Genomic DNA, 12,348 nt, shown 5'->3' with positions numbered 1-12,348 from the left:
CCAATCCCAAGATCAAGCTATCCCCTCCCTATCATTCTGGTGTGCTCCATGTGCCTATCCGATAACCGTTTGAAAGTTCTTAAAGTGTCTGACTCCACCATCACAGCAGGCAGTCTATTCCACACCCCAACCACTCTCTGAGTGAAGAATCTACCTCGGACATCCCTCCCATATCTCCCACCATGAATCTTATTGTTATGCCCTCTAGTAACAGCTACATCCATCCAATCTAGAATTGAACTTTAAGTATAAGGTGGGGACGATGGGAGAATTGTCAATGAAATCTGTCCAATAGCCAATCAATGGTCTTTAAAGCGTAGTAAAGAGATAGTTATAGCCAATAGCAATGTGGAAGGTAATGGCTAGTCTATTAATCCAGAAACTGAATAAATGTTCTGGGGAGCCAGGTTCGAATCCCACCAAAGTAGATGGTGGAATTTGAATTCAACGAAGTATTTGGAATTAAGAATCTACTGATGACCATGAAACCATTGTTGATTGTCAGAAAAACCCATCTGGTTCGCTAATTTCCTTTAGGAAAGAAAATCTGCTGTCCTTACCTGGTCTGGCCTACACGTGACTCCAGAACCACAGCAATGCCCTTGGGCAATAAATGCTGGCCAACCAGTAATGCCCATGTCCCATGAATGAATAAACAAAAATTGGGCAAAATGATAAACCGAGGTCCCATCTGAGCTCTCAAGTGTTTATTAAAATTTGATGGGACTATTGGAAAGGAATTTATGGGAGCTTGCATAAATGTCCTGGCCAACATTCATCCCTCAACCAACATTGTTAAAATAGAGTATCTTATTCTTCATCTCACTAATGATTATGGGAACATATGCCAGAATTTTACTACTCTGCCCGCCATGGGAATAAGAGCAGGCGAAGGGAGGAATATAGAACATAGAACATAGAACATTACAGCACAGAACAGGCCCTTCGGCCCACGATGTTGCGCCGACCAGTTAAAAAACAATGACCCTCTAACCTAAACCAATCCCTTTCCATCCATAAACCTATCCACGGATCTCTTAAACGCCCCCAAACTAGGCGCATTTACAACTGCAGCAGGCAGGGCATTCCAATCCCTCACCACCCTCTGGGTAAAGAACCTACCCCTGACATCCGTCCTATAACTACCCCCCCTTAATTTAAAGCCATACCCCCTCGTGCTAGCTTTCTTTATATGGAAAGTTCTGTTGATTTCAGGTGGGATTTTATGGTTTCAGGATGAGTGAGGCCATAAAATCCCACCATTGTGTTTCCAAGTTGGCTGCCCTATTCCTACCAACACAACACTGGCTCCACTTCAGCAATACTTAATTAGTTCTGAAATGCTTTGTGATATCTTCCCACCAGGAAAACTATGATATGAGTACAGCAAATTGAGGTTCTTTTCTCTAGAACAGAGATCACCAAGGGATGAGTTGATAAAGGTCTTTAAATTAGTGAAAAGTTTCAATAGGGTGGACATAGAGAAGGCACTTCCGCACCTTCAGTCTTCAAAATGAATAGGCCATAAATATGTAACTGTCATGAATAAACCCAAAAGGGAATTCAGGAGAGAAACTTGCTTACTTAGAGATTGGTGGGAGTATTACCAGATGCGGGGGGTAGTTTGGGCAAATAGCACAGATACATTTATGACGAAACCAGATACAAACATGAGAGAGACAGGAATTAAAGCTTACACCAAGGTGATGAGATGCTGTAGGAAGGTGAAGGCTCATGTGGAACAAAACTGCAATATGGAATTGCTGAGCTGATTTCAGTATTGTACATTCAATAAATTGGATGCAAGGTCTTATAAGCAGACAGTTGAAAATTAAATTTACAGCAACCTAATGCCAAGAATCGTGATTCCAGTGCTTGTTACAAAGTTAAGAATGAATTTTTTTATTGCTTAACTCCAGCAGTGATTGTACCAACCTACCTAGTCCATTTAAAGTGCCAACGTAGTCCACTATCCAGCGACTCATGGTGTGATTGGCCAATGAGTCAAACATACTGCTCAGAGCACTGGCACCAGCGGCGGTGCCAATCAGATACTCCAAAATCAGATTCCACCCAATGAAGAATGCCACAAACTCCCCCACCGTCACATAACTGTAGGTATAAGCTGAGCCAGTGGTTTTTGGTACCCGTACTCCAAACTCAGCGTAGCACACACCTGGAAGACAAAAGAACAAATACGTTCATAAACATGGGGGAGATGTTGAAGTTTCTGTAGCCTTCAGTCTAAATGTAGAAATGAAAGAAGAAAGACCAGGATGCAAAATGTGATTCAAACCCACTCCATCTACTAACTATAACCAATCATCCCTCGCCTAGCCTCTATAAAGGAAGGCAATGGCCTAGTGGTATTATTGCTAGACTATTAATGCAGAAATTCAGCTAATGTTCTGGCATCCCGGGTTCAAATCCCACCACAGACAGAAGGTGGAATTCAGGGAAGGTGGTGCTTTAGGAAGGAAATCTGCCATCCTTACCTGGTCTGGGCTGCATGTAACTCCAGAGCCACAGCAATGTTGTGGACTCTCAACTGCCCTCGGGCAACTAAGGATGGGAAATAAATGCTGGCCAGCCAACAACGCTCATGTACCATGACTGAATAAAAAACACTTAATCTCCATCTAAGGTCCATGTGCACTCTACCCTACTCTATGGAAATTTCTATTATCAGTTGGGCTCACAGTGTAGCTTATTTATGTCTGCTAGAAGTGACACATTGTTACACATGGGGTCCTGTCCATAACAGACTAAAAGAGCATGCACGCATTGTGCCTTTTCTCAACTAAATACAAGCATAAAGCCAGTCATTCCCTGATACATGCCTCAATCGGAGTCAAGCTGCCTAATTTAAATTTAAACAAAACCTTGGCAGTTAACTGTTCCCTGGTGCATTTTTATGGCATTGTCTTTACTAGTCAGAATCCAATTGTCATTCTCTTTGTATGCAGTATAAATTGTTGTTCTCTTTACTATTGGCAGCCTTGTCTTGTTTTTCCTGATGAGAGCAAGACAAAAAAATTGATATCATGGATGGGATCTTACGACCTCACTAGGACAAGGCTTGTAAAATCCCGCCCAAGGCCAATAGAGAATTCTGTTCTACGAGCTTCGCCTGATCCAGGATCAGGGCATGCGAAGTGGTAAAATTCCGATCCATGTCTCTTTTCCCAACAATAGGCCAATAAATTAATCAAACATGACTTTGCCTTCATAAAATCTTGTTGACGCTGTCTGATTTCATTAAGATTTACCATATGCCCTGCTATAACCTTCTTAACCCTATGACAGATGTTAGGTTAACTGACCTGGAGGCAGCTGCTTTCTGTATCCTTCCCTTTCTCAGGCAGAGGGGTTACATTTTTTATTTTCCAATCTGTTGAGACTTTCCCAGAATCAATGGAATTGTAAAATTAGAAATTAAAACCAGTGATTGGACTATCACTGCAGCCACTTCCTGCAGAATGTTGGAATGAAATTCATCAGCTCCTTGTCAGTATTTAGTTCAAATAGTTATCTCAAAACCATTTCCCTGCTGATTCGAATTGTGTTAAGTCCCTTTCACCGCTTGTATAACATGTATTTCTGGGATGTTACTTGTGCCTCCGATAGCTCAGACTGATGCTTCCACCTTTTCCTTCCTCCCATTATTAATTTCTCAAACTCACCATTTAGAGGATCCATGCTTGCTTTAGTTATTCTTCCTTTTGAAATACTTGTAGAAACTCTCACTACCTGTGTTTATATTTCTAGCCAGTTTTCTGCTGTACTCTTACCGCCCTCTCATTACTTTTTAGTCATTCTTTGCTCATTCCTCTTCAAATCTTCTGACATAGTGATCTGTCACACGGCAGCATGGAGACAATCCTACGAGTTATATTAGCGCTGTCCTCACAAAGTGATTCAGCAGGGCCATCTTGTGACTATTGACAAACACTCATTACACTGTATTTGCATTTGTCCAAAGCCTGCCAAGTTTATATCCAGCATCTGGGAAAGACATAGCCCAGTCAGTTTTTTGACACATGCGTCAAGGATAACTTATTTCCTTCATAGATCCAGTGGAGCGCGCAGGAAATTTGCTGGAGCATCACTTTCGTACCAACCCAGCCCTCGATGTTGTCCACCTCACAGAATTCAGTTCTTTCCTTCACCCTTACATCACTTGGTGCACAATCATCTAATGCACCCCCCACTGATTGGCATTCTGAAGCAATGCTGGGCAGCCATTCAGGAGCAAAGTAAGAAGTCTCACAATACCCGGTTAAAGTCCAACAGGTTTATTTGGAATCACGAGCCTTCCGAGCGCTGCTCTTCCATCAGGTGATTCCGCATTCAGGAGCAAGGTAGCACTCTCGCAGATAACTGGGCCACCACGCCGTGATGAGAACACACCTCTAATATCACACACCAACTCCTGTTTCACAGATATTGAGTGTCAAACAGAAGAATCTTTCATTGCCCAGCCTCATGCATGGGAACAGTGAGAACTAATAAAGAAAAAATACCTTAAAAGCAGAAACATATTAATACTGCAGGATGGTGTGAAACGTGTTCAACTGTTAATAATATTTTTACCAAAACATCATTGTTATTAAATAAAGGCTGCTGGGTGAAAATACTTCAACAGAGGTCACAAAAAATACTTACAATAAACACAAAGAATTCAGTGTAGCACCATCAGGATAATCACTAACTTCGATGAATTATTCTCATAAGGTACCTAACATGTGAGTCAGATGAAAAGATTATTGTCTCGCCATCATTTTAATATAGGAAGTACCATAGTCCATGTGGTTGGTGTTGAACTAAAGACAATTCACTGTGATGAGATTGAATGGAGCATAGGGATAAGGTGGGAGATAATGGGGGGTAGGGAGAGGCGTTGACAACTTTGTACCTTTGAATGAACATGGGATTTTGCATCACATCAACTAACCATTTAATAACTGAGACTTGAAGAGGGATAAATGCAGAATGTACTTACAATGTAAAGTTAAATGCTGTAGATGGATACCTGTGCCATCAGTGTGCATTCAAAACTTTTCATAACTCTACTGCTACATCTAGGTGCAGCTCCAGTATCCAGAGCAGAGGTGGAGGCAGCCTGCTGACTGCAATACACCTTTGTCTGTGGTGGCTTTGGTGGGCGCCCTCTGGAGGCCTGAGGCTTGGAGGGTCGCAGAGGGCATCCTACCCTGGGGCAGGTACACCATCCCTGTCCTGACCCGCTGGACTTGATGGGGTCACAGGCAGAGGGGATTCAGAGTGGCAGTACACGGTTGAGACTCGTGGGTGACTGCCCTTCAGTGTCTCGGACTGGCAGTCATTCTCCCTGACACTTTGAGAAGTGGCACCTGAAGGGAGGTCAGGGATGCTCTGTCCCTCCTTCTTGCCTAGCGTTGCTGGAATGAATACATGGCTCAAGCAATGGATTGCAAGTCTGAGAGCAAATCCAACAGAAGGTGTTCATTCTGCTGAACCTGGACCTCGTAAGAAGTCTGACAACACCAGGTTTAAGACCAACCGATTTATTTGAAAGTAAACTTGCAAGCTTTCGGGGTTTGCCCCAGGGTTGGACTTAAACCTGGTGTTGTCAGACTTCTTACTGTGTTTACCCCAGTCCAACACCGGCATCTCCACATCATGAACCTGGACCTCTGCAGATGCCATCCATCCCCTGGAGACTTTGATGCACTTGGATGCTGGGGCCACAAACATAGACAGACTCCTCCATCCTTCACGCCAGTCTGTTCAAGGCCTCTCCTAACTCCACCTGATGCCCCCCCTGCCTGTCTCTCCCTCTCCAATATTTCTGTTGGGACCAATTGCAGGAGCTCATCATTGGATCCAGGTTCAGCAGAGGCCTGCTGTCCAGCAGTCCTCCCAGTGTCAGAGACCTTGCCTGTCATTGCCTCTACCTGCTATGAACACGCATGCGTGAGGTAATCACCAGATGGTGACCCTGAGTCTTTTTGAGAACTGGGACGCACTGAGGTGTGTGTATCTGTGCTGGTGGGGGCTGCAGGTGAATGCAGTGATCAGTCTTCCTCCAACGGTTCCTCTGCCTCCTCTTCGGAGATGGTCTAGGGCTGGGACTGAGGTGCTTACTGGAGACCATCCTCCACTTTTTCTTGCTGGTTGCTAGAATAAAAAGAAAAGATAATTAATGATTGAGAAGGCAGGCTCCTACTCTATCGATCACTCACAGTCATTCTCTGTATGTTATCGATGTACACTGGATGGGGCCTCACAGGCTTGTCGGGGAATCGAATCTCGCCTCATACACATGAGAAATCTCTATCATTGCCAGCCAGCTTTGTTGCCTGTTTCTCACTGGGGGAGGGTAGAATATCCTCAGTTCTGCGGTACCCCCTCTGGTCTTTGTTCCCGTCCTCCGATTCCTAGTGATTTTATCCTGCATAAAGACAGATAGATTGACTGTGAGCAGTACAGATGAAAGAGCATTCCTGCTCTGTGTGTGCTGAGCCCCCCTCAGTGAGGGTTAATATGTAATTTCTGCAGGATGGTATATGAGATGCGTGATGTTAAAGTGGCTAGCAGGCATTCAATACTGATCTGCTGGTAGTGTGTCACTGCCCTGTGAACCCTTAGTCTGCCTGATGCTCGTATGAAAGTGTGACAATGAAGTGAGGAAATGATTCACTTACCCTGGCAGTGTGCATCACATCATTCAATCACTTTCTGAACTGCAGAATGGTCCTTTTTTGTTGCTCGCGGGCATTTAACTCCCTGGCGACCTCCTCTCAGGTCAGCTTGGGTGGACCTTTTCATCGCCGATCACAGAACTCCCCCAGAGCAGGAGGAGGCCATTGGACCCATCAGGTTTGCACTGACTCTCTGACAGGAGTATCTTACCCAGACCCTCTCCCCTACCCTAACCAGTAAACCTACACATTTAACATGGCTAATCCACTTAACCTGCACATCAGTGGGAAGAAACCGGAGCACCCGGAGGAAACCCATACAGACACGGGGCAAATGTGCCAACTCCACACAGGCAGTGGCCCAAGTCAGGAATTGAACTTGGGTCTCTGCTGCTGTGAGGCAGCAGTGCTAACCACTGTGCCACCATGCCAACACCCGCTCGGCTCCAATCCCAAGAAAAGAGAACTTCCCTTCTTTCCTGGAGAGCTGGGGGAGAATCCCCCATGAGGATTCACTGAACCACGGAACAGAGGATTTTGTACATTTGATTAGCTTGCTAATGTCAACATTCAGCCCACACCTGGCCTGCAGTGAGTGTGCTGTTTAAATGTGCAGCAGGACTCTTAACCCCATGAGATAATACCACGATGGGTGAATTCATGCCACCCAATACAAGATTTGATGAGCTCCTTGCTGGAGTATAATTAATAACCAAGGCAAGCAGAAAATCAGGTGTGAAAATCCACCTTGCCACCCAGCGAGAATCATGCCAACTTTTGCGCCCACCATTGCACTCAGCCTCCAGAATGAAAAATACCACCCAAAGTCTCTTACATTGAAAACCAGGACATAGGGGTAAAAAAGCAATGTTATTGTCCATTCAGCAGAACAACAACTATTCACTATGCAGTCACGGTTTATTCAGCAGGACAAGGACTAATTGATTACTATAAAGTTGCAGTTTATTCAGTCGGGTAAGGATTACTGACTGCAGATGAAATTGAGATTTAGTGAATGGAACTTGGCTAATTACTGTGTAACTGTACGGTTGTTTAATGTATCAGATCTTATTATCCATTATGTAACCATATTGAATCCCTGTTTATTCAGAAGGATAAGGATTATTCCCTATCTAAATGCTACTGGATATGTTCCTAAAAAAATTTCAGTTCTAGTGAGTAAGCAAAAAGTAAAATCCTTCCGAAGAAGAAATTGAGGCCCAGGCCAGTGAAACTGTACGGAGCTATTTAATTCTGTCTCATTAGGCAGAATACTCAATGAAAAAAATCCTTTGTGTAAATCACAGTGGCCGTTCTTCTGTGTTTTTATCTGGAACAGGATGGCATAGGTGGATGGTTTTAATCTCTGAAGATTACGTCACTGATGTTTGGATGGATGAACTGTTTCACTCTGAGCTATATCAGGCAACAACATTTAGTCCTGAGGGTGTTGCTGCAACAGAACTATGTCAGCCACAGCTACATGAGTGTGTGGAATTAGAGGCACTCAGGGTGAAGTGCTGAATCTATATTCTCTTAACAGTGCTGGTTCTGATTTACACACACGGCCCAGGTAGAGCAGTGGTTGCGTTACTGAACTAGTAATTAAGCTGCAGTATGTGGAAACCCACCCTGGCCATTTTGAGCGTGGTAATCTTCTCATCCCAGGTATCAATCCAGTGAACGTTTGTTGCACCCTCTGGAAGATAAGGATATCTTCCCTTGGGCAAGGAGAGCACAGTTATCCAAGGGTTCAGCTCAAACCTGCAGTTAACTAACACTCAGGTTTCTGTGTCAGGAGGTCGTGGGTTAAGCCCTCACTCCAGGGGACGCAGGCTATAATCCAGACAGACGAGCTCGGTGCCAGCAATGAAGGATTGTTGCACTGTCAGAGGTGTCATATTTCAAATGAGGCATTAAACTAAGGCCCAGCATATCCCCTCAGGTTAATGTCAACAATATCACGGCAGAGATTCGAAGAAGGGCAGGGGATGTATTCCTGCTATCCTGGTCAATATTTAACCCCCACAGCATCAGTAAACCAAATCACCAGATCGTTTATCTCATTGCAGTTTGTGGGATCTTGCAGTGCACTAATTGAAAGCTACATTTCCAATATTACAACAGTGACTACTCTTCGAGAACATTAGCTGTGAAAAAGCACTTTGGGGTTTCCTGGGGTCATGATAGATGCTGGAGTGATGCAAGCTGTTTGCTTTAATGGCTTGTTTTGATGCTCAGTTCATTGAAGTGAATCCTGATGTTATTGATACCTGAGTTTTCATGTTATATTTCCAGCTGCAGGTGCCAATAGCGTGAGCTGGAGTGTGGAGTGAGTGTCAGACTGGAGCACAGCAGGTATCATGGACAGGCTGAACTCCAATCCAAACACTGGGGCCCCTCTGCTGCCCCATTAAATTCCACTGCTCAGAAACACGTTAATTATAGAAAGAATATCATTAAACTGGAAAGAATCCAGACAAGATTTATTAGGATGCTACGGGGACTTGATGGATTGGGTTATAAGGAGAGGCTGGATAGACTGAGACTTTTTTCTCTGGAGTATAGGAGGCTGAGACGTGATCTTATAGAGGTCTATAAAATATTGAGGGGCACAGATCAGCTCGATAGTCAATATCTTTTCCCAAAGGAAGGCGAGTCTAAAACTAGAGTGCATTGGTTTAAGGTGAGATGGGAGATACAAAAGAGTCCAGGGGGGCAATTGTTTCATACAGAGGATGATGAGTGTCTGGAACAAGCTGCCAGTGATAGAAATAGAGATGGTACAATTTTGTCTTTTAAAAAGCATTTAGACAGTTACATAAGTAAGAAGCATATAGAGGGATATGGACAATTGGGACTAGCTTAGTGATTAACAAAAAAGGCGCATGGACAAGTTGGGCCGAAGGGCCTGTTTCCATGCTGTAAACCTCTGCGGCTTTATAATTGGCCCAACTGGTCTCTGCAGGTCCTTCTGCTCCAACGGAACCTCATCCCACCTCCATCAGCATATTCTTCTATCCATTTCTCCCTCGCGTTCTTATCCCATTTCCCTTTAATTGTCTATTCACCTCAAGCACTCCCCATGAGAATAGATTCCACATCCTCTCAGCATTCTCTGGGTAAAAAAGATTTTCTTGTGAATTTCCTGCTGGATTTATTAGTGACTGTATGATATTTAGTTTGACTGGTTTTGGTTTGTCCCACAAGTGGAAATGTCATCTCTACGTCTATCCAATCGAATCGCTTCAAAATTTTGCCTCTCAGTCTTCCCTCTTTGAGTGAAAAGAGCCCCATCCGAACCATTGGATATCAAAAAACAGCATAGACTCTCCTTTAACATTAACAGGTATGACATGTGACAAAGGAGTTCCTGCTACTGGCGAAATACTCAATTCCCCAGCACTGTCATCCGTCACTCACTAAACACGGAAATTCATCCAAAAACCATAAAGAGGTGCTGGGCATCCAACAGGATGAACCATATTCTGCCCCAGACTGCTGGCAAGCAGAACATTTACTGCAGTCCATTTGAAATAAAAGTTACCCTGCAAAATAGTCAGTGAAAAACGAAGTCAATCAATTTTCTTCCTTGACTCCATAAAGCAGCGTGGGACATATCAATTTCCTCTACATTTAAAAAGTGAAATTGTACAGTACAGCGACGGTAAACTCTGTGTCAGGTATTGGCAAACTTTGTAGAAGAAAATTTAGTGCATGATGCAATGGTGGCTTTAACAGAAAGAAAAACACATAGAAAACAACAGCGGAGAAACCAGGAACACAGCAATATGGGGGAGGGTAAAGGTGACTTGAGTTGCAGGAGGTTCATGTTTAGCGAGATGGATTGATCTGTTTCTGCACTATACATGTGATACAATTCCATTCTGATGTGTTTGCCAACTCCTTGATCTCACTCACTCCCGACATATCCCAATTCTTGATCTACCTTAACTAATCTACTGTTCTTTAATGTGCATCGCTGCCCTCCAACTACCATTCCCATGAAAAGATATCATAAATTAATCTCCCATATCCATGTCAGAACTATGATCAAGCATGACCTCTTTGTAAGCTTTTTATATAATCTCCTTCTATCATTTGTTACAACTGTGACCTATTAATTTCTCTGCTTTCTGGTCTGCTGCATTGATCTGTCACCTTACTTCTTCAGTGCTCTGTTAACCTAAATGAAAATAAGAGACCTTGGCCGCTCATATCTCACTGTCATCTATCAAACCATTAAAAAGTTCAAAATTCCACAATCACTGTTGCGTAGAACCATCGAGTCCCTGCAGTGCAGAAGGAGTCTATTCAGCCTATCAAGTCTGTAACAACTCTCCGAAGGGCACCCCAGCGAAGTACATCCCTTCCATCCCATCGCTGCCTCATCCCCACACACCCAACATGGCCAAACCACCCAACGCACACATCCCCAGACCACGAGAGACAATTTAGCATGGCCAAGCCACCTAATTTCTATCATGTCATTCGCAGCCACAGAGCGTCCCGTAAGATTTTCAGCCAATGGACAACTTTTTTTTTAAGTGTCTTCATTGGTGTAATGTGGGAAACAGAGCAACCAAATTATAGCACAGCAAGCTTCCACTAACAGCAATGCAATCATGACCAGGCCACCTGTTTATGGGTGTTAATTATTGGTCCAAGAATCAGGGGGGAACTGTCCAGCCCTTCTTTGAAATATTGACCTGATATTTTCTGAAAGGAGATGGTGTCTCAGTTTAATGTCTCATTCAAAAGAAGGCATCTCTTTCAGCATAGCACTTCCTCAGTACTATGAGGAAGGCAGGCAGCCTTGATATTTGTGCTCAATTCCTTGAGCGTAACTTGAAGCAACAGCCTTCTGGCTGAGCTAACAGTGCTACCCACTGACCCGTGATAACCGTTAGATTGGATATATATTGAAATATATTTGGATGTGTACTGGAAGAGGATTAATTTCCAGGTTTGGGAAAAAGCTAGAGTGGAGACTAAGATTGATCAAAGATAAAATACAATGAAATCTGAAATAAAAACCAAATCCTGTTACTGTTTCAGTATTTCTGGGGGGATGTGGGGGGTAAGTTTACTGCCTGCCATGGGAATCATCACTGGTGGGATGGAAAATTTGGCAAACTATTTAAAGGTCCATTGAACAAAACAGAACAAATAGCAAAGAACAAAGAACAGTACAGCGCAGGAACAGGCCCTTCGGCCCTCTAAGCCTGCACCGATCATGATGTCTGCCAAACTAAAAACCGTACACATTTACAGAGTCCGTATCCTTCCATTCCCATCCTATTCATGTATTTGTCTAGTTGCCCCTTAAATGCTGCTACCGTACCTGCTCCCACCACCTCCTGATGTCAGGAGGGAATTTCCATTCTCAGGGTGGGCATGGCTGGAAAATCCAGCTCCTGTATTTCTTGACAGACTTGCCAAGTATTTCCAGTGTTTTCTGCTGTTGCACTAAATTGGACAACTCAAAGGACTAGCACAAACATCAGGGCTGAATGGCCTCCAATGCTTCAAGAACTGCCACCTTCTCAGAAGGCTTCGGTGCAAGTGTAAGCATCCTACAAGTGGCTGAATGCCTGAGAATGGAGTAAGTGAATTTGTATCTTATGCTGGAAGGTGATGCCAAGAGGATGATCTGATCCATGAT

General features: G+C 43.8%; 1 protein-coding gene across 1 annotated transcript in view; it reads right to left on the bottom strand.

The window, feature by feature from the left end:
• The window catches only part of slc7a14a (solute carrier family 7 member 14a), a 75,417-nt gene that overhangs the window by 24,470 nt on the left and 38,599 nt on the right, over window positions 1-12,348 (bottom strand). The window contains exon 3 of the mRNA XM_080186554.1: window positions 1,940-2,176. Coding sequence (XP_080042680.1) covers window positions 1,940-2,176 — 237 coding nt within the window. The remainder of the gene's footprint in view (window positions 1-1,939; window positions 2,177-12,348) is intronic.

The sequence above is a fragment of the Carcharhinus amblyrhynchos genome, chromosome 3 (assembly GCF_965287045.1).
Source record: "Carcharhinus amblyrhynchos chromosome 3, sCarAmb.v2.hapA, whole genome shotgun sequence".
Lineage (NCBI taxonomy): Eukaryota > Metazoa > Chordata > Chondrichthyes > Carcharhiniformes > Carcharhinidae > Carcharhinus > Carcharhinus amblyrhynchos.
The sequence above is the reverse complement of the archived record's forward strand: the minus strand, read 5'-3'. Positions and strand labels throughout refer to the sequence as shown.